Here is a 20,996-nt window from a genome sequence, read left to right as displayed (position 1 = left end):
CTCTGCAAAGCAAAGCACAAATCACTCCAGCGGGAGTTATTCTCTATATCAGAGTCACTGTTTCTGAACTCCCTGAAACGCCTCAATTGTAGTCTTGAGTTTTCTTCGGGGAACAAACACATCACAATATTCTACATTTAGCCAAATAATTCCCACCCAAGGCATACGCAAAATAAAGAGGCGGGGCCTGGATGAGTTAGTTAGTAGTGTGTTGAAAATGGCGGTTGTGGTGAGGGGTTTCACACGTTCGAAGTGGTTAACCAATCACAACACACTGACCCAGCCGACCAATCAGAGCACACTATGCTTTTCGAAAGGAGGGGCTTCATAGATACATGAACTAAACAGGGGTGCGTTTCCCAAAAGCATCGTTAGCCAACTATGGTCGCAAGTTCCGTCGTTATCAGCATAGTTCAACGAGTCGGTGTTTTCGAAACACATCATTCCGAAAGAACATTCGCAAACAGCATCGCAAAGTTGTGTGGTTGGAACGACAGATCTCGACCTGCGGTTAGAAGCAGAGTTTCTAGTTTGCATGACGTGGAGTTAATAAATCCTTATCTTGAGCCAAATAAGCAAGCTGACATTCAGTACAACCTGTGTCTTTAATTTAGAATACATACAAATGTCATTTACGTCTTTTAGTTTGACAAGAGATTTAAAGCACCGTTTCTGAAGAGTGCGCATGTGTGAACGTGCTCGACTATGTAAGAACGAGCCTATGATTGAATCTGGAATTAAAAGCAAAATAACGGAGAAAAATGAGAAATAGTCCTCAAATGCCATCAAAACATCTAGCGTTAATTCGAACTCAAACAGTTTCATTAAAAGAAGGTATTACTCCATCACGTGCGTCACATCATTAACCAACGTGGTTGAACGATCAATTTGCGACAATATGGTTTCGGGAAACAGTCGTGACTAGCTAGTTGATTTCTTCAACGATGCATCGCACTACGGTAGTTAAGCAGCGAGTTACGTCGTTGTTCAGGAAACGCACCCCAGAGCGTTACTGACAGACTGGGAAGAGAGAAGCAACAATGGAGAATATGGGGAAAATAATGTGTTTTTGAACATTCAATCATGAAAACCCCAAAAACGGCATTATAGGTCCCTTTTAAAATGCTTCATGAGTGTGCAGTGTTTAAAGATCATGTGTTGCAATGGAAGGAGCATCAAGAATGTCAACAAAACTCACTGTTTTCTCGGACCAAGCAGAACTCCAGCGTTCCCTGGCTCTCCAGCGTACTGTCCAAATCCACCGCCACATTTGGTTCTGTTTGCTTCTCTAGTCGATACATGGGACCTAAAACAAATCCCACATTATTTAGCGTTTGATTTGAGCTGTTAAGAGTTTGATTTGAGCTGTTAAGAGTTTGGTTTGAGCTGTTAAGAGTTTGGTTTGAGCTGTTAAGAGTTTGATTTGAGCTGTTAAGAGTTTGGTTTGAGCTGTTAAGAGTTTGGTTTGAGCTGTTAAGAGTTTGGTTTGAGCTGTTAAGAGTTTGGTTTGAGCTGTTAAGAGTTTGGTTTGAGCTGTTAAGAGTTTGGTTTAGTTGAACGTGGTTGAACTTGGCTCACGTGATCTACAAAATTCATTGTACTGGTTGATCTGAAAGCTCATTACATGCAATATAATATTCAAAGATCACGCGTTTATTCCATTAAGCCTGACTCTTTACTTGTTGCAGCTACATAAGCAGACCATATACATTTGTTTGTTTTATCGGATTTAAATTTTAATCAATCAAATATGTAGATTCTGAAAGACTTTTACATTCGGATGGGAAACAACTGCACATAGCATTATCAAAAATGAGTCCATGCCTAATTGTAACAAACATTACAATTAATGTATAAACGCTATAAAATGTACAGCAGAACGAGTTGCAGTCAGAATTGAATGTGATGTGATAAAAAGACAAAAAGCATCTCCTTATATTGCATTGTTCTTGAGGCAACTGACCTAGTCTTATTCACAAACGAATGACTCTTACGAAGCAGTTCTTTTAATGAATCAGTCAAATAGACTCACGGTTATCTGAATGAATCAGAATTACTTACTGAATCAGTTACTGAATTAACAGCTGAGTGGATGTTTACAGTTTAAACAATATAAACAATCATTATTTTTAAACACGTACATTACGGTTCAAAAGCTTAGATGCGTATGATTGTTTTTTAAAGAGTAAATAAATACTTTTATTCAGCAATGATGCATTAAACTGATTAAAAGTGACAGTAAAAACATGTATAATGTTACAAAACATTTCAAACAAATGCTGGTCTTTTCTATTCATCAAAGACACAAAAAAATAGTTTCCACAAAAATATGAAGCAAAACAACTGTTTTCAACATTGATAATCAGAAATGTTTCCTGAGCAGCAAATCATCATATTAGACTGATTTCTGAAGGATCATGTGACACTGAAGACTGGAGTAATGATGCTGAAAATTCAGCTTTGATCACAGGAATAAATTACATGTTAACATATATTCAGATAGAAAATAGTTATTTTACATTGTAATAATATTTCACAATATTACAGTTTTTACAGTATTTTTGATCAAATAAATGCCGCCTTGGTGAGCAGAAGAGGCTTCTTTCAAAAACATTAAAACCCCAAATATTTCAACAGTTAGAATCACAGACACACAATGAAACTTGGTTTATCTGAAGTACGCTGTAGTTTCTTCTTTTTCAATACATTAATACTCTGAACCTTTGAATAGTTTAATACAATCACAAAGAGCCCTTGAGAGAAGTAGCCATCATAAATGACTTCAGGGTGACCAGAGCAATCTCTTAGATACGGTGTGATGGGATTCAGAGCTATTGGCTTCTCTCTTTATAACGTCGCTTGATTAATATTGCTCAGTGCAAACAATCTAATTTGACCTTTTTTGTCCAATCAGATGATATCAACCCATCTCAGACCTAATGACCGATTAACTTTGACCGATCTTCACAAACCTCTCTCAATAACTATTGCCTTGCAGGAGCAATTGATGGCTATAAAACCAAAAAAATGGCTTTATTGGATACTGTTTATTTCTTGTCAGAAGCCGGAAAAAATGCCCAGAGGTAGGATCAAGTCTTTACCTCGTTTTTTTGCCAGAAAAGAAGGGAAAAAAACAATACAGAGAAGCTGCCAATCTAAATAGGGCAAACACTCAAGGCGATATTTACCCTTTTGCAAATACCATGGTTTTCCAAAATGTCACCAGAGCCTCCGAAAGCTTACGACCTCTACGGAGAAAGAAATATGTTCACGACACCCTCCAGCACAATGCGAGATATATCAGAACACAAACGAAGTGAATCAATTCTATACAACACTCCAGTTCTGGACTTGACGTGCAAGAATCGGACTAGTTGAGTGTACATGGATGAAGCGGAGGCAGTGTCTCTCTGAATCTAAGGGAGAAAATGTGAATCCCTGAAACTGCTGTGACACTGAAGAGCAAGAGACTGTGACTAATTCAGAAACACACGATCTGACCTTTTACGACCTTTCCTGCGACCCTGCGCTGATTTCAATGAGCGGAGAGGTTGCTTTTTATCCATTTTATTCTCCGGCAGGTGAAAACTGTAAGTCTGATCACTTAGTAAAGCAAAAGCACATGACAAATCATTCTGAAATAAGGCATTACAGTGCATTAGCCAGTACATAACTGTAGGGTGATTATATAGGCACTACCATTCAAAGCTTTAGGGGTCGGCATATGTTTTTGAAAGTCCCTTCTGCTCATCAAGGCTTTGTTTATTTTATAAAAAATAAGGATCACAGGATTTTATAAATTCTGTGATCAAAGTTGAATTTTCAGCATCATTATTCCTTATTTCTTCAGTGTCACATGATCCTTCAGAAATCATTATAATATGCTGATTTGCTGCTCAAGAAACATTTATGATTATTATTATCAATGTTGAAAACAGTTAATATTTTTCTGGAAACCATGATACATTTTTTCCAGAATTCTTTGATAAGCAAAAGAACAGCATTTATTTAAAAACAGTAATGTTCACTGTCACTTTTTATCACTTTAATGTGCCCGTTCTGAATAAATGCATTCATTTTATTAAAAACCAAATTAAATACAAAATCTTACGGAGCCCAAACTTTTGACCGGTATTGTACATGGCAATAATATACGGTAATACATTTAAATAGAATTCGACTGATATGCAGTCACAGGTGTGTATATATCAAAGGTTTCACCGATAAGGTTTCAGAGCTGTTTTATAATGAATCTTTAATAATCGGAAACCAGATGTGCTGTGTGGAGCTCCAAATCCAATCATTTTTTGTGCATGTGCGTCATTAAAATATCAAGCCAAGAACTAAATAAGACAGCTGATGCTAAATACTTACAAATCCACACAAATACAGCATCTGCTGAAAATGTTCAGCTTTGTATTACGTCTCACTGCATTCCCCCTAAGCACATAAAGCATAACAGTCACGGTCTTTCTCTTTCGTCTGAGCTCATCTGTAGTTCACACACAGGCACACCGACCCCGAACCGCAGCCGTCGCCGCCTCCCAAATGTCACCAACATTTACCCTGATAAGCCTCATAGGAGGCATTCAATCGCGCTTATCTCCCCCAACAGACCCACCGAGCTTTACAAACCCTGAGCCGCTCATAAAACTAGTCATATTTTACAGTGCGCACCCTTCCTAGTGTCCACACGCCTACCATTATACATTCACTCAGTTTAACTGCTAAACCAGACAAATGGATGGATGGATGGATGGATGGATGGATGGATGGATGGATGGATGGATGGATGGATGGATGGATGGATGGATGGATGGATGGATGGATGGATGGATGGATGGATGGATGGATGGATGGATGGATGGATGGATGGATGGATGGATGGATGGATGGATGGATGGAACAATAAATGGATAATAGATAGAACGATATAGACAAATGGATAGACTGAACGATGGAACGATTGATAGACAGATAGATATATATGTGGATGGATGGATGATGGATGGATGGATGGATGAAACGATTAATGATAGATAGAACGATAGATAGAATGATTAATGATAGAACGATTAATGATAGATAGAACGATTAATGATAGATAGAATGATAAACGATAGATAGAACGATAGAAAGATAAACAATAGATAGAACGATATAGACAAATGGATAGATTGAACGATGGAACGATTGATAGACAGATAGATATATATGTGGATGGATGGATGATGGATGGATGGATGGATGGATGGAACAATTAATGATAGATAGAACGATTAATGATAGATAGGAACGCTAGATAGAATGATTAATGATAGATAGAACGATAAACGACAGATAGAACAATAGAAAGATAAACAATAGATAGAACGATATAGACAAATGGATAGACTGAACGATGGAACGATTGATAGACAGATAGATATATATGTGGATGGATGGATGATGGATGGATGGATGGATGGAACGATTAATGATAGATAAAAAAAAACCCATCAAACCAGTGAGCAGCGGGTGCAGAAGAGAAGGCTCACAGTGGACAGAAGATTGGATAGGTCTCTTGTCTCCAGCGGGTAAATAAACAATCAATACTCATCTAAATGCAGATGAGAGCACGGTCCACGCCGCCTAACGTTTCTCTTCTGGACCAACTACCCCATCACATCCACTCAAGACGTCTTCTGAGACACCATCTCGGACTAACACACAAGCCATCACCTGGCCGGGACAGGCCAATGGCTCACTGCCCACAGGGCAATTCTGAAGGTTTATTTCCAATTAAACTCCCTCTGAGGGCCCTCTTGGGTTTCTGTCCAATCAATCCGTCTCTGATGAGGCTGTACATCAAACACAAGTACTCTCAAACCACTGAAACTAAATATGCTATTATATAACTGAGTGAGTGTGGCCATCCTTTTAAGAGCTAGGAGTTTTTCTCTCTTTTTTCTCTCTTTTTTTTTTTTTTAAAGCTGACTGAGGCATGTCTAAAATGTCACAAATCCCAAAAGAGAAACTCTGGGTTTGTTTTTATGCCCCAGAGACTTCAACCGCCCGGGAAGATTGAGTTTGTAGTCCCTCTGATACCTTTAAAAAGACAAAGAAACGCATATCTCACCAAGTCGGAGCATTTATTTATCTCTTATTCTCATAGCCTTTGTTGTTTCTAGAAAAGCTGTCAAATACTTGCTTGGTTTTGTGGAAAGAAATGGCAACGGATTGAGTTTCCAACCAAAAATAGCATCCGAAACATTCTCACGTTAGACTATTTGTGAATTTCAAAGTGCTAAATGGTTTCAAGTGAAAGGCAAATGTCATTGTGATTGATTGTCTTTTAAAATGACTACAGACAGTTTAGTTGTACTAAAATAGCATATGCTGTTGTCATATTTGAGGAAAGAAATTGAAGTGTGACTATTTAAAAAAAAGTCTATTAAATAACACCTACAAATCAAACCAAAGAACTTCATAAGATGGATTAAATATATTCAAATCACTTAAAATATGGCAAAAACAATGACAAAACTTGGATATGAGGGAATATGAGGAATATATTATATAATATAATGTAATGTAATTTAACATAATATCATATAATATAATTAATACAATAATTACGCATTTAATATAATTAAAAAATATTGTCTATATATTGTATATAAAATAAATATATAAATATTGTATATAATTGAAAAATTAGGAGATTGAGAAAAAAAGTTTTACAAAGTGTATGTTTTTGGATTTCTACTTTAAATACTTTGTCACCATTAGGGCTGAATGAGGATTTGTATTGTGATTTATACATTTCTTCATCTGCTGTTATTATTGAAGACATACTTTTTAATAATAAAGATATTTCTCTATTTTTGATACTGCTTTATAATGTATTACAGCATATGAGTAAGAAAGTGGAATATTTAATATAATATGCAGTGTTTACCCCTATGTGTGTGTGTGTGTGTGTCACATGATTTGTGTTATTTGACATGTTTTTGAGTGTGTCTAATTGAGGTGTTGCAAGTTCAATAAAAAGTGGCTTGGAGCAGTTATTTTCAGTGTGCGGACATCAATTTTTCATTATTGTTATTTTGTTGTCCTGCACCTGAGCCCAAGTAGGATGCGTGGGATGTGCACACCTTTGTATTTTTGATTCTTGAAAAATGGGTGCCTTGTTTCCACAAAGGTTGAGAACCCCTGCTATGGACTAGTCAGTCTGGAGTCGATGAAGGCGTACATGAGCCATACTGACGAGACTGTGTGGATACACACGAGGCGAACGCGAAGACTATAGCCTCTTTAAACTGACAGCGCTCGCTCGCCCGCAGCACCCTTACTGAAGCGAACCTCTCTCGCTGCAGGCTTTGACCTCAGTGTGTGCTAAATCCAGGAGAGATGAGGCTCCAGTGGCTCTCCACGCACCATCATTTTCTCTGCGTTTCATCCATTTTCTCTCTAATATACTTTCGTTCCCGCACCATTGCTTTCCATTCTTTATGTGCACTTCTCCGTCTCCGAGTCAGTCTGCGGCTCAATCTCCTCTCCTCACCCCTCTTATCTCAGCGCTGCCCCGGCTCATCATGGCCATCAAAGGGGCGATCCGTTACCTGTGACTTTTTGTATTAAAGTCTCTGGCCTTATCAGATTCGCCCATTCGGCGATGACAAATTAGGACGGTACATTTCCACGGTTATCGGGCCAAATCACAGCAGACGGCTTCACTTGCTTTCTAAGATGAAAACTACACACACACACACACAAATTCCAGTTCGACTGACAATTCAAAGGCACCATTTGCTACACTTCTTACAGCATTTATTATTTTCCCCTGATGTACGCTTTTTTTGTCAATGTTTCTTGCACCAAAACATTTCATTTTCATGCCGATATATAAGTAAAAGCATTTGAGTTGTTATTGAGTTGAATTGTTTTTGTTAATTGAGATAAAGCTGAAATAAATATAGAAATAAGCCGCGTTTCCACCGCAGGAACTTTCCCCAGGAACTAGGAACTTTGGGCTGGTACTCGATGTGTTTACACCGCAGGAACCAGGGTCTAAATGAAGTTCCGGGTAAATATTTCCCCCTCCGATAGTCCCTGCTCACGAGGTTGTACTTTTTCAAAGTTCAGGAACTTTCAGGGGTGGGACTTGTGCGCTGCACAAGCTGATTGGTTGTGTTCACGCCGCATTTTGGTTGGATGACTCCACGCAGCATTTTATTTATTTTTAACCTCCCTTTTTAAAAAAATCTATTGCGGTTCGTGTCGTGGCTTCATGCAGTAAGAGTTGTCTGTCTGCAAATATGGAATTTAATCAAAAAAACTGGTGGACTGGCGACGAGTTTCAGGCTTTATTTTGTGGAAGAGGATACTTTCTGCGCGTTCGTCCCAGCCATCTCACGGTCAATGTCCGCAATAGCTGATAACATACAAATTTTATATCTAACGTTAGCATTACGAGCTTACTGAACACGCTTTATCAGTGCTCGTCTCTTTTCTGCCACAGCTTTTATTATTAAGTCATTATTTTACACATTGTCATCTATTGCAAGGCACTCCAAACCATGTTATAAATTTACTATAACAGAATTGAAATAGCGCTTTGAGGTTAGTAACAAACAACTATTTACAAGACTGTCACTATTTATGATTGATAGACGGGGTTCAGGCTTTTTTTAAGCGTATTTGCGAAAGAGGAATTTTTTGCGCATTAGTCCCAGGCTCACAATAACTGATAACATACCGTACGTCGCATACGAGTTTTCTGAACACGCTTTTGTATCAGTGCTCGTCTATTTTGTTTTGTTAATTACCTCGTTAGTAAACCAATACATAACTGCAGCACAGTTTGAATCTCCTCCATACTTATTATAAATGTGGCGCTCAAAACTGATTACTGTCCGTCGCAGACTGGGAGGAGCAGTTGCGCGCAGTTTACCTTCCCGGTACTTAAGACCGCGGTGTAAACGCAGAAAGCAACCGGTCTGGGGCAAAAAAAGTTCCTGGGAAAAAAGTTCCTGGGACAAATTGTTCCGGGTAATTTCGGTGGAAACGCGGCTATAGATAAATAAATAGATAGATAAATATATATATATACACACAAAGTATTTTACAGTGCGCACCCTTCCTAGTGTCCACATGCCTACCATTATATATTCACTCAGTTTAACTGCTAAACGAGACGATACCAGTGTTAAATTAATTTTAAGTTTAAAACTAATGAACAATAAATATATATTTGACGGATAGATGGATCCAAGATAAAAAAAAAAATAACAAATAAAAATTAGAAATGTTACATTGGCAACTAACTAAAATATAAAGTGATAAAATTACTACAGCTAAAATAAAAATACAAATAATGATAAATATAAAGAAAAACTAATAAAAATTACAAAAAATAAAAATAAAAGCTAATTCAAAATAATAATTAATTCTAATAATAGTAAATAAATAATAGTAAAATAACATTGCAGGCCATCCAAGCTTGAATCCTAAACAGATCTATCACTTCACATTAAGTGCAAGATGAATCTTTCAGATGTCTCACCTGATCCTTTCTGGGAGCCCTTCCTCTTTTTGAGGGCCTTCTGCAGAATATCCTTCATGGTCACTTTCAGGCTGTCCACTGGGATCAGGGAGAAACCATGAGCGGCGTTTCTGTGGGTGAGGAAGGCAAATCATCAGTCATACTGAATAAATCTTTACCGTTTGAGTTAGATGCGAGATTCCTGTCCATCAGAGCATCAACACTGAGATCATGCCCTCAGATTCTCAGGACTGAGCTTTGAGTCTCAACCAATGGCTGAGCACGTCATATTCAATTATATGAAAGATATCAAACCATTAGGTTCAAGATGAGTTGGACAGTTTTTCCTGAGAAAACTACAACAATAGTGGTTAGAGACTATGCTTATGACCACAAAAGAATAAAAAACATCATCATCAAGTGATATTGTGATCATAATAATTGTGATATTGTCCCGAAGTGCTACACAGTGTTATGGATAACTAAAATTAAAAATATTAAGAAACCTTTACGTTAATTGAAACAAAATAAATGTTAATAGAATGTTTCTTTACTTAATTTTATTTCAATTTCAGTCTGAAGTATTAAAACTGAAAATAATAAAAACTAAAATGGACAGATGTTTTTATTTTATTTATTACTAAAACTAACATGAAAACTGAACATCTAAAGATAAAAACCAATTCAAAATAAACACTATAATAGTATATTAATGATACTAAAATAACACGGCTACTATTACGTCTAATGATTTGAATTATTGCATATTATCATAATAAACAATGACAGTGATCACTTAAAAGTAAAATGTGCGAGCCAGTGATTTCTACAGGATTTTGAACACAATTACTCTGTAATTTAATCAGCCAAGTTTCATTAACCCTTACATTTTTTTAAAAATATATTTTCACACTTTTAGAGACATATTAACCTTTGGTTCAACAAATGAGCGAGTCATCTGAGTTGATTCAGACCAATGACTCTTGCGATCGAGTCAGACTGATTCACTAAACAGCACCACACAACTCAAGTATAAAAATGAAACAACATTTTTTTAAAGATGTACTTTGAGATTCAAGAGAATCACTCTTGCATGACAGTTTAGCGGGACTGGTGTGAGCAGTTAATGTCAGAAGAAAAGCTTGCACACAGAAAGAGTGTATTGTACTCTTAAGTGGTCGGCGAGCACATAACAGGGCCGAAGGGCAGTCCACGAGTCAAACTTTGAGCACATGGACGCATCACTGCGATAGACTACATCAACAGAACAACAACCCCAGGCCAGAAACCGGAGAGCGCACACTTTCTGGACAGTGGACTCGCTTGTCCACTTCCATTTAGCAGTCCTGACCCGTCAGCCTCGGGCCAGGGCTTCTGACAGGCTTCACGTCAGAAGAGGTCGCCGGCCCCGATGGCCCACTGAGGGCCAAGCACTGGCTCAGTTCTCGCCCAGGGTCCTGCAGTGCCACATCAGTGGTCCTCTCGTGAAGGGAGCATGCATCTGACCCAGAGAGCTCTGAATACCAGCCGACGGCTGAGAGCGGATGAATAAATCACAAATAAATACAGACAAAAGACAATGAAAAGTGCAAAGCAGCTGGGCCACAAATGAAACTTTTGTTTTAAAAAAAAACCTAACTAAATAAATAAATAAGTTTATGCCACAGGCAAATGGCTACTTATAATGAAGTTGTAGATGTCAGTAGATGATTCATGTTTTTGAAAGACGTCTCTTATAGTTACCAATGCTGCATTTAGGTTATCAAACATGCAGTAAAAATGTGAAATATTATTGCAGTCTAAAATAACTGTTTTCTATGTGGATATAGTGTAAAATGTAATTTATTCCTGTGATCAAAGCTGCATTTACAGCATCATTACTCCAGTCTTCAGTGTCACATGATCCTTCAGAAATCATATGATGATTTGCTGCTCAAGAAACACTTATTATTATCATCAATGCTGAAAACAGCTGCGTTCCTTAACATTTTTGTGGAAACCAAGATCATTTTATAGGATTCTTTGATGAACAGAGGGTTCAAATGAACAGCATTAATTTGAAATAGAAATCTTTTGTAACATTATCCATGTCTTAGCTCTCACTTTTGATCAATTTAATGCAACCTTGCTGAATACAAGCATTCATGTTTTTTAAAAACAAAAATCATACCGACCCCTATCTTATTTCTTTCCTCGCTGGTGAAATGTTAAAGGAAAACTTCCCCCAAAATCTGCAAAACATCTCTTTATTTCCTAATAAAAATGTTAAAAAATGTGTTAATTGGTGCAAATATCACCCAATCTAAGCAAGTGCAAGAAAAAAAATCTGTGACATAAACAAAAACAAGCAGAACCCATTTTTCAAACAAGCAGAACCTTTTACAAACCAAATTCAGTATTACAGCCCAAAGCAAGGTTCCCTATCAAAGGCAGGACAGTCTGGCAGGGAGCCATTCAAATCCAATTAGCAACTTCAAATTAACAGGGGTCTCCTAATGCTTTGTCAGTCACATTAACCAAACAGTTGATTAGAGATATTCCCAAACGCACAGAAGAGCAACAATCTAACGGAGCTCACAAAGATGAGAGCTTCATGGAGAGGCATGAGGAAAAAATCTCCAACAAACTTAAAGGATTGAGTGTTTAAGACTTGTGTGAACGGCCAGGCATTTAAACCTAAAACATTCAGATGGTTCTCATAAGAAGCATATGAGAGGTTGTGCACTGAGGCAAACTTCAAGACAAATGCCAATAAGTTGAATATTTGATGAGATTTGTGGTTAGATTTGGTTCGTTTTACTCTTCGGACCTATGCATATATATACAAATATATACATTACCATTCAAAAGTTTGGGGTTGGTAAGATTGGCCCCAAACTTTTGAACGTTAGTGTAGTTAAAATTATGGTATATAATATATATATACAGTTTGTCAACAAAAACCTGTTCCCAACCCATTTTACTTCTATTATGTATATTATGATATTCTATTATTACGTGTATTATGACAGTAATTCAGGTACATTTTGATTTGATGTTGACTTTAAATGTATTTATTCTTCACAGAGCCAGTAGTAGTAACTGGAGGTGATAAAATCAGACTTAAGTGGCTTTCTTACATTCGAACAAAGAGTGACTGTTTGGGCCCCAGTCCAGGAGATGAATACTTCTCGACCAGCGCCAATGTGCTGAAGCCAAACTTGTGGATGGGTTCGTTAGAGTCTAGCGGAGGGAAGTCTGTGTCCACCTCCCCATCATCCTCAGCGATGTGGAGACAGTAGGTGTTGACATTTTCTCTGTGGAGGCAAGAAAGGAGAAAATAAGAGAGATCAAACTCAAAGAGAGTGCTGTTATATCGATGCAAAGTATGTTTACTATTTCAAACAGGTAAAATCATTGTTCCCATTATAAGAAACAAAGGCATATATGTGACCCTGGACCACAAAACCAGTCACATGGGTCAATTTTTTTTAAATTGAGATTTATACATCACATGTAAGCTTTCCATTGATGTATGGTTTGTTAGGATAGGACAATATTTGGCCGAGATACAACTAAAAAAATCGAAACATTGAGAAAATGGCTTTTAAAGTTGTCCATTTATGTTCGCGATTGTGCTGCATTCACTCACAAAAATAAATGCTTTATATATATATATATATATATATATATATATATATATATATATATATATATATATATATATATATACGGTAGGAAATTTACAAAATATCTTCATGGAACATGATCTTTACTTAATATCCTAATGATTTTTGGCATAAAAGAAAAATCTATAATTTTGACTTAACTTTTGTACCATTATAAATGTCTTTACTTGCTTTTAAAACTAACTTACTGTTTGAATGGTAGTGTTTCACGGTTTCCACAAAAATATTAAGTAGCAAAAGCAGTGATTGATAATAATCATAAATGTTTCTTGAGCAGCAAATCAGCATATTATGATGATTTCTGAATGATAATGTGACACTGAAGACTGGAGTAATGATGCTGAAAATTCAGCTTTGATCACAGGAATAAATTACATTTTACAATATATTCACATAGAAAACAGTTATTCTAAATTATAATAATATTTCAAAATTGTACTGCAATTGTGATCACATAAATGCAGCATTGGTGACTATAAGAGACTTCTTTCAAAAACATGAAAAAAATATTAATTATTCCAAACTTTTGACCAGTTACTACTTCTAAAATTACTTCTAACCCTTCAATTCAAAAATGAGGCTCTGAAGGACTCTTTCTAAAAGCTCTGGTTTGTTGAAGAAGGGCAACAACAACAGGGACATCAAACAAAAGCACCCAGACACAATTTATGAGTCAGGGCATGTAAATGAGGGCTATTCATTGAGGAGCAAAAACATTGAGTGTTTGTTGGGATGCAGTCTGGCACAGAATGAGGATGAATCAAAAGAGAAGCACTGGGAAGAGTTAACTTCACTGGTTAAACCTTTTGTTGTATCATTATATATGGTGTAGGCTGGCACTATTCCAGATTACTTTTGCCCAGAGCTTTGTTTTATATCATAATGGATCGACTCCTTAAGGAAAACTGATCCATCAGAAATATAAAACTAACAGCAACCTATTCCTCGATTCATTCAGCGCAGGCATGTTAAGCTTTGTCTTTATGATATAGCTTTCATCCCTCGAGGCCAGTGCCTGCCCTGGTGTTTGTGCTGGGACGATGGCGTTTTAATTTGCTCTGACACACTGTCGAAATCCAGGCCCGAGCTGTAAAGACTAACTGTCATAGTGTTAATCAGACCCATGATCCTGCTCAGGCAGCCTGAGGAGATATCAGCCGGCTGAGAGAAGCCCTGAATCTGGGCTTTCTGTGTTTCAATAACATGCACTTCTTACTTTCACCTCTAAATTATGTACTATTTTCTCTTGAATATCTAAGATCCTTGTCTATCTCAAAAGTCTTGATTCTTAACCCTGACATAAATTTTTGTCGGGTCAGTGTCATATCTGATAAATCAGGCTTTTATGGCTCATATAGTATAATATAGTGAGAATATGAAGCTTGTGTTAAAGGGGGAAAAAACACCTAAATTTCAGGTACAATCCGAGCAAAAATATGCAGTTGCTGATATTTAAGTGACCAAAAAGCAAGATGAAATTCTGATGCTTGTAATGTATAGCAGTATAGCAGATACTTACATAAAATGCATATAAATAACAGTAATCATTCTATATCTGCCAATAATATGTCTTAGTATGATGACACTTAAAAAGTCAATTTAAATTGTATTATACAACAGCAATATATTTCAGTCATAATTACTTAAATTTAAACCAAACTTTTGTATTTTGGCAGTTTGTCATGAAGACCTTTGTGTTGCAGTGTGTATTTAATGATAACTCGAGTCATGTATTTTCAGACTAACCCCAAATGGTTTGAGTTTAAGTTTTGGACCTTATTTACATCTGTATTAAACACAGTCCACTTGTGATTGTTCTTCTTGATTGTACGCACAGCCCTAAAACTTGTTAAACCACTAAGGCATTATAGACGTTACATTCTGACTTTCTGTAAAGCTGCTTGGAAACTGTGTTTATTGTGAAAAGCTATTTTAGAGCCCTTTTTAGAACACAAGGCTCATCATCATAATGGACTTTTTTGGATTTTAAATGTACAGTTACGCATAATTTAAGATGGTAAATATTTATTTGAGGAGTTGTATAACCTAGGGTATGATTTTACAGCAAAAATTCAACATATCTGACAAAATGGTAACTGCGAATTGGGAATTGGGATTTCGCTGCCTAGTTAAGTTGTTTCGGCAAATTGCAGCGATCCATTTTCTTCTCTTTTCTGAAGCTTTCAGACGTCTGTAAAAAGATAGCTCCATTTGCTTGTTTAATCGGATTGTACAGTCGATCGCACAGCTCTTTTCCATTTTTTGTGTGTTTCTCCACCAACACTGCCACTCAGCCTTTTTGCCACTCAGTGGGTGTAACCGCATTGACTCCCGCCTACTGTGACATCATGTGCATACCCTCTATACTAGATGTAAACAGAGTCTAGGATTCATTTTAATAAACTACTCAAAAACTGGATCGGCAGAAGCAATTCAGCTTAACTGTAGGAGAAAGGGTGATGGGAAATTAGAGGTTGTTTGAATTGTTTGAATTGATCATCCTTGATCCTCACTCAAAAGCAGCTTTCAGAAGGTTTCTAGTAATGGCCAAAGCCGTACGGAGGTAGTAGACTCATTGAAATCCCACACAAGTAGTGTATCTCTTCCTCTCTACAGCCTGACCCTCCTCCAGGGGGAAAAGGCTCATTGCTATGCCAATCAGGTCTCACATCAACCACCAAGACTGTCTGTGTGAGGCACCAAGCTGCCCAAGAGGGAATCTGCTTCTTTTTTTTTTCTCGTCTTCTCTCCATTTTAATGGTTACCCTCTCCTCAGTCTGACTGAAGTATAAATCTTCATATTGTACCATGTACCAGGGAGAAAATTCCTGCGCTATTCGGTCAGCAAACCTCGGAGACGCTCTGAATGAGGAGATGAGAAAGAAACCCAGGGGAATCCCTGCCTTGGCTGGGAAAGGTCAAGACTGGCATTAGCAGCAGAGGTAGATGGAACAGGAATATAAATGCCTCTGGGAAGGATCACTAGTACATTACTTGGAGAGTAGCACTTTCCAAGCAGGTTGACAACAAGCATATTTTATTTATGGCACCCTAAACAAGCATCCATTAAAGGCCCCGATATACTCACAGGAACTCCCGGAATGAACTCAAAATTTGTTCTAAATGACATCACACAAGTCCGTTCTTCGATTTCGAGAAGTATACTGATGCCTTAAAGGGATATTTCACCGCTGGAAAGATGAATGTGTATTTAAATTGGGTCATTTATGTAGTAGAAATGTGAAATTATTTTAGAAGTTGGTGCCTTCTAGACTGAGGAAAGCCAGAAAATATATTTTTGGCCCTATGTGGATGAAAGACAACAACTCCCAGAATGCACTTGCTTCGCTGCCCTACGAGGACACTCCCAAGCCACGCCTACCGGTTACAGAGGGCAGTATCGGAAGAAATGATACAGCTAGGCTACTAGTCGACTCGAAACTGAAAAGACGGCGTTTTATCGTGAGATCCCCCAATGGGCGGGTTGAACACATGCGGGACGAGCTCCTCCTACTGGCTGGAGTCTCTCGACTCTGGACAAAAAAGCCTCAGTTGATGTTAAATTTGCGTCATCTGAGTTTTTTTTCCAGACACACAATCCAGAAATCTCTCGTCTCAGGGGGACATGAGGGAGGGAAGCACGGCCATTCGAAAATACTACCGGGTTTCTACTGATACAAAGCTTAATGCTAATCGGTGAAGTATCCCTTTAAGGATAACGTTCACATCAACGCACTGTAATATGAAGAGATAAGTTCTTATATAGGATGCATGTGTGAAGTTTTTTCTACTAACATGAGCTTGGGTTCACGGCCCTCACAGGTGTACTGCCAGCAGATGAGCCCGATAAGATCGTGGACCCGAGCGTTAGCCATCGTGACCACCGTCATGGGGTGAAGCTTTTCTTGGGTTGACTGCATCGAGAGGTAGACGTCAATTTTTTTGGTTGCCGTTGTACCAACATGGCCCTGAAAAAGAAAGGTGAAGGAAGCATGTCTGTAAGCAATCCTGTGACTGAAAAGATACTACAAATGTTAAAGCAAAAAGCAGGTGAATAGAAAAAAAAAAATAGTCAAACTATGGCCTTTTTTTTAGCCTTGGTGTCATATCCTGACTACATTAGTGCTCTCTATCCTCAAAATAATTTTGTTTCCTCTAAGTTTGTCAGTACAAGTAGAAAAATGAGCCCCAATGAAAAATAAAATTCTAAAAAAAAATTATAATAAAAAAAAAAAAACTGAAATATTATTATAGATGGTAAAAAAAAAAAAAAAGATATTGTTAATATCACTTACAAGATTCATATAAACTTACATTAATTTTTCTGGATTGTATTTAAGATTTTACTGGCAGAGGGAAAGCCTTTATGCATTCCTGACAAATTCATAGTACAGAAAACAGAGTGTTTGTAAAAACATGAATCTAAAGAGCCAAAGGGGAACCGATGATAAAGACAGCTGTAATTGATGCACAATGACAAACTACACTTAAAATCTCCAAGACTGTCAAAAAATGAAAACGGCAGTCTTTCTCTTTTCTGCGAAGGTGTTATCGCCTGGAGCTGATCCTAATGCACGGAGACAGGAGAGAAACCTGCGTGACACCAGGTGTTTCTGTTCTGTACTTTACAAAGAGCATGCTTAGAGGATGATGAAAAGACTCTTTAATAATTGTTTTGATTAAATTAACTCATTCATTTAAAGCCTCATTACATATTTTTCAACAATGGGTGTTACTGGTGATTTCATAAGCATGTTCATTGTTTTTAATCATGCAAGAGAGGAAGGGTTCAGCCCTGCAACATTCATGAACAGTTTAAAATGATGAGGGTTAATGTTAGGGCTGTCGATTGAACATGTTAATTCAATTTAATTAGTTACGGGAAAAAGTAATGCGTTAAAATTAACGCCTTTACCACCTAAAGCCTAAAAGTTTGTGTAATAAATTATATGTTGAATTAAAAAAAATACTTTTTTAATGACTATTTGATGCTTTTCTCATTTAACACAATAATGACTTTAATTATCTTTGGGGGTAATTCAGCCAAATTCAATGTGCGATTAATTTGCAATTAAATTTATTGACACATCATGTAAATAATTAAATTAAAAATTGTTATCGCTTTACAGTGCTAGTTATTATAGTTATCTAAAACTGAAAATAAAACCATTAAAAAAAATTTAATTACTTGAAATAAAATATTTATTAACTAGACATTAACATTAACTGATAAAATACAATATAATAAACTTAAACATTTTATTTCAGATAGTCGCCAAAACAACATTTCACATTTTCATTTAGTTAACTTGATGTGCTAAAAATAACTAAAAAGTTAATAAAACTATTTAAAAAAACGGTAACACTTTTCAATAAGGTTTCTTGTTAACTACATTAGTTAACATGGACAAACAATGAACAATACTTCTACAGCATTTATTAATCTTAGTTCATTTTAATTTCAGCATTTACTAATACATATTTAAAATAAAAAGTTGAAAGAATGTGCTGTGAACATGAACAAACAATGAACAGTACTTTTTTATTAACTAATGTTAACAAAGATTAATAATGACTGTAAGAAATGTATTGTTCATTGTTAATGTTAATTAACAAATGAGACCTTATTATAAAGTGTTACCTTAAAAACTATTAAAAATGACAAAAACACAACAAAATCAATAAATAATAAACACTAATAAAAATACTATAATAGTATCTAAATAATTCTAAAATAACACTGATAATGATGCATTATTTTGTCTAACTATAAAAGGGAAATTTATTAAGAAAGTGAATTTTGATCTCATGTTGACCTTGAAAAACATCTGTATTCAAAGATAATCCGGCATGTAATTTTAGAGGAAAAGTAGACACAGAAGTGCTCACCTTGCCATCAAATTTGGAGTATTCGTTGAAGGGGTTGTTGAGCTGTTGGGGACACTGTTCGAGCCTCAGCGAGAGTGTGGATTTACTGCCTGTGCTCCGGGGCCTGTCCTTAAAGTCCTTCTTCTCAAAAAGCGAGCTCAAGTCGTCTACTACAAAAATCAAACATTCAGAGGACAAGAAATGAAGAGGAGATAATGAGCGTGAACTTCTCTTTTGAGTACGGCTACCGCTACTGTACCTGATTGAGACGAGTTTCTCTCTTTCCACTGGATATTTTTGCACTTGATCTGGTTCTGTCGTTCTTTCCTCAGTCGCTCCAGTCTTTGAGCTTTAAATGAAAAGACTTTCATCTCATTAACAGTGTCAGTGGTGTGACCCCATTAGAGTTCAAAATGGTCAACTTCTGTTAAATGAAAAGCAGATTCTGTTACAACTGTGATTGACATATACAAGGGCTGAATGCACATGGTGAAAAAATATATATAAAAGAGGGTTATGACACCTTTCAAGCTATGATACATCTTTGATTAAAATGCTGAAGACATACAGGTTACTATTAGACGGATGATTTCAATATTAAAGTGCTGATCAATGTCTAACTTGACCCACTATGCCATTAGTCTTGTTTTTCCTTTTCACTGAAATATGACCTGTACATTTGTTTGAGATTCAAATCAAAAGAAATAAAAATAATATACAGTATATTTTGCATTTTGGATGGTGATCAACACAATTAAAATCTCATTACATCGCTGCTAATCTTGTCTGGACATAATTGCTGTTATTTTTAATCAGCATGGTTACATTTCTGACAGCAAATACTACTTTACAGATCTAATACTATATAATTATTTTTTCTCATTACAGTAATAAGAATCATTTTTATTAAGTGATATCATGATAGGAACGTCACAAAGGGAAAACATTTTAATTGCCTTAAAATGCATAAGCGCTATTATTCAAAGCCCTATTGTAAAATTAAGCTGTTTTGCATAGAAATACCATCTGAAGCAAACTTAGAAAAACACAACATGACATTCATTGTTAGCCAGACAATCACTGTCTGATAAAAAAAAACCTCTCAATTAGTGTTTCATATATTAGGACAAGAATATTCTGGAATGTCTACAAAGAAGACATTTTCCATTTATTTCATGAGGTCTACAATTGATCTACATAATTTATTTTACAAACACATACTAAATATGTATAAATATATGCAGCTCGTAGAAAATATAAGATTGTCTACAAGCTGCATAAATGCTTATTGTTTAGAATGCATTTGTATGTGTTTGGAAGTTTATATTCAGAGTAGTTTTTTTACATTTTGTACCCTTAAAACTAAAAGATTCGGTCATGGAGCACTTGGCTGGCATTTTGAGAGCGAGTACAAATATGCAGCACTCGAACTTGAAGTATGTTTGCAAAATAATCCTCTTTGATTTTAATGGCAACAGTTTTTTTTTTTTTTTTTTTGCTCTGTAACATCTCTTATACTCAAGATATATAAGTGACCACAAAGCTTGAAATATGCTCTTCACAAATATGTGGATCCAAACATTCAACTTTCCATTGTTTCATTATGAACTGTCATATTGCAATTCATAGCACAACATGAAGTGAACTCTATCATTGTATTGAATACTGGGGATTGTTGCTTCAACAATGCACATTAAGTATGTTTTCTATTTCACAATGTGTACTTTTGACTTTACCTTGCCTGACTTACTTAAAGGGGTGGTATAATGCTCTTTTCACAAGATGTAAAATAAGTCTTTGATGTCCCCAGAGTGTGTATGTGAAGTCTTAGCTCAAAATACCCCACATATATTTTTATATAGCATGTTAAAGTTGTCACTTTTTAAGGGTGAGCAAAAATGCACTGTTTTTGTGTCTGTCCCTTTAAATGCAAA

At 36.4% G+C, this 20,996-nt stretch overlaps 1 protein-coding gene across 1 annotated transcript in view; it reads right to left on the bottom strand.

Annotated features, from left to right (window-relative positions):
• mapkap1 (MAPK associated protein 1) overlaps nucleotides 1-20,996 on the bottom strand; it is a 35,082-nt gene that overhangs the window by 6,574 nt on the left and 7,512 nt on the right. The window contains exons 3-8 of the mRNA XM_084113550.1: nucleotides 19,322-19,411; nucleotides 19,084-19,232; nucleotides 16,990-17,162; nucleotides 12,646-12,822; nucleotides 9,548-9,657; nucleotides 1,199-1,306 (exon numbers count right to left, since the gene is read on the bottom strand). Of these exons, the coding sequence (XP_083969676.1) occupies nucleotides 1,199-1,306; nucleotides 9,548-9,657; nucleotides 12,646-12,822; nucleotides 16,990-17,162; nucleotides 19,084-19,232; nucleotides 19,322-19,411 (807 nt within the window). The remainder of the gene's footprint in view (nucleotides 1-1,198; nucleotides 1,307-9,547; nucleotides 9,658-12,645; nucleotides 12,823-16,989; nucleotides 17,163-19,083; nucleotides 19,233-19,321; nucleotides 19,412-20,996) is intronic.

Source organism: Abramis brama, assembly GCF_963993115.1.
Source record: "Abramis brama genome assembly, chromosome: 5".
Taxonomy (NCBI): domain Eukaryota; kingdom Metazoa; phylum Chordata; class Actinopteri; order Cypriniformes; family Leuciscidae; genus Abramis; species Abramis brama.
This window is presented reverse-complemented; position numbering and strand designations above follow the sequence as displayed.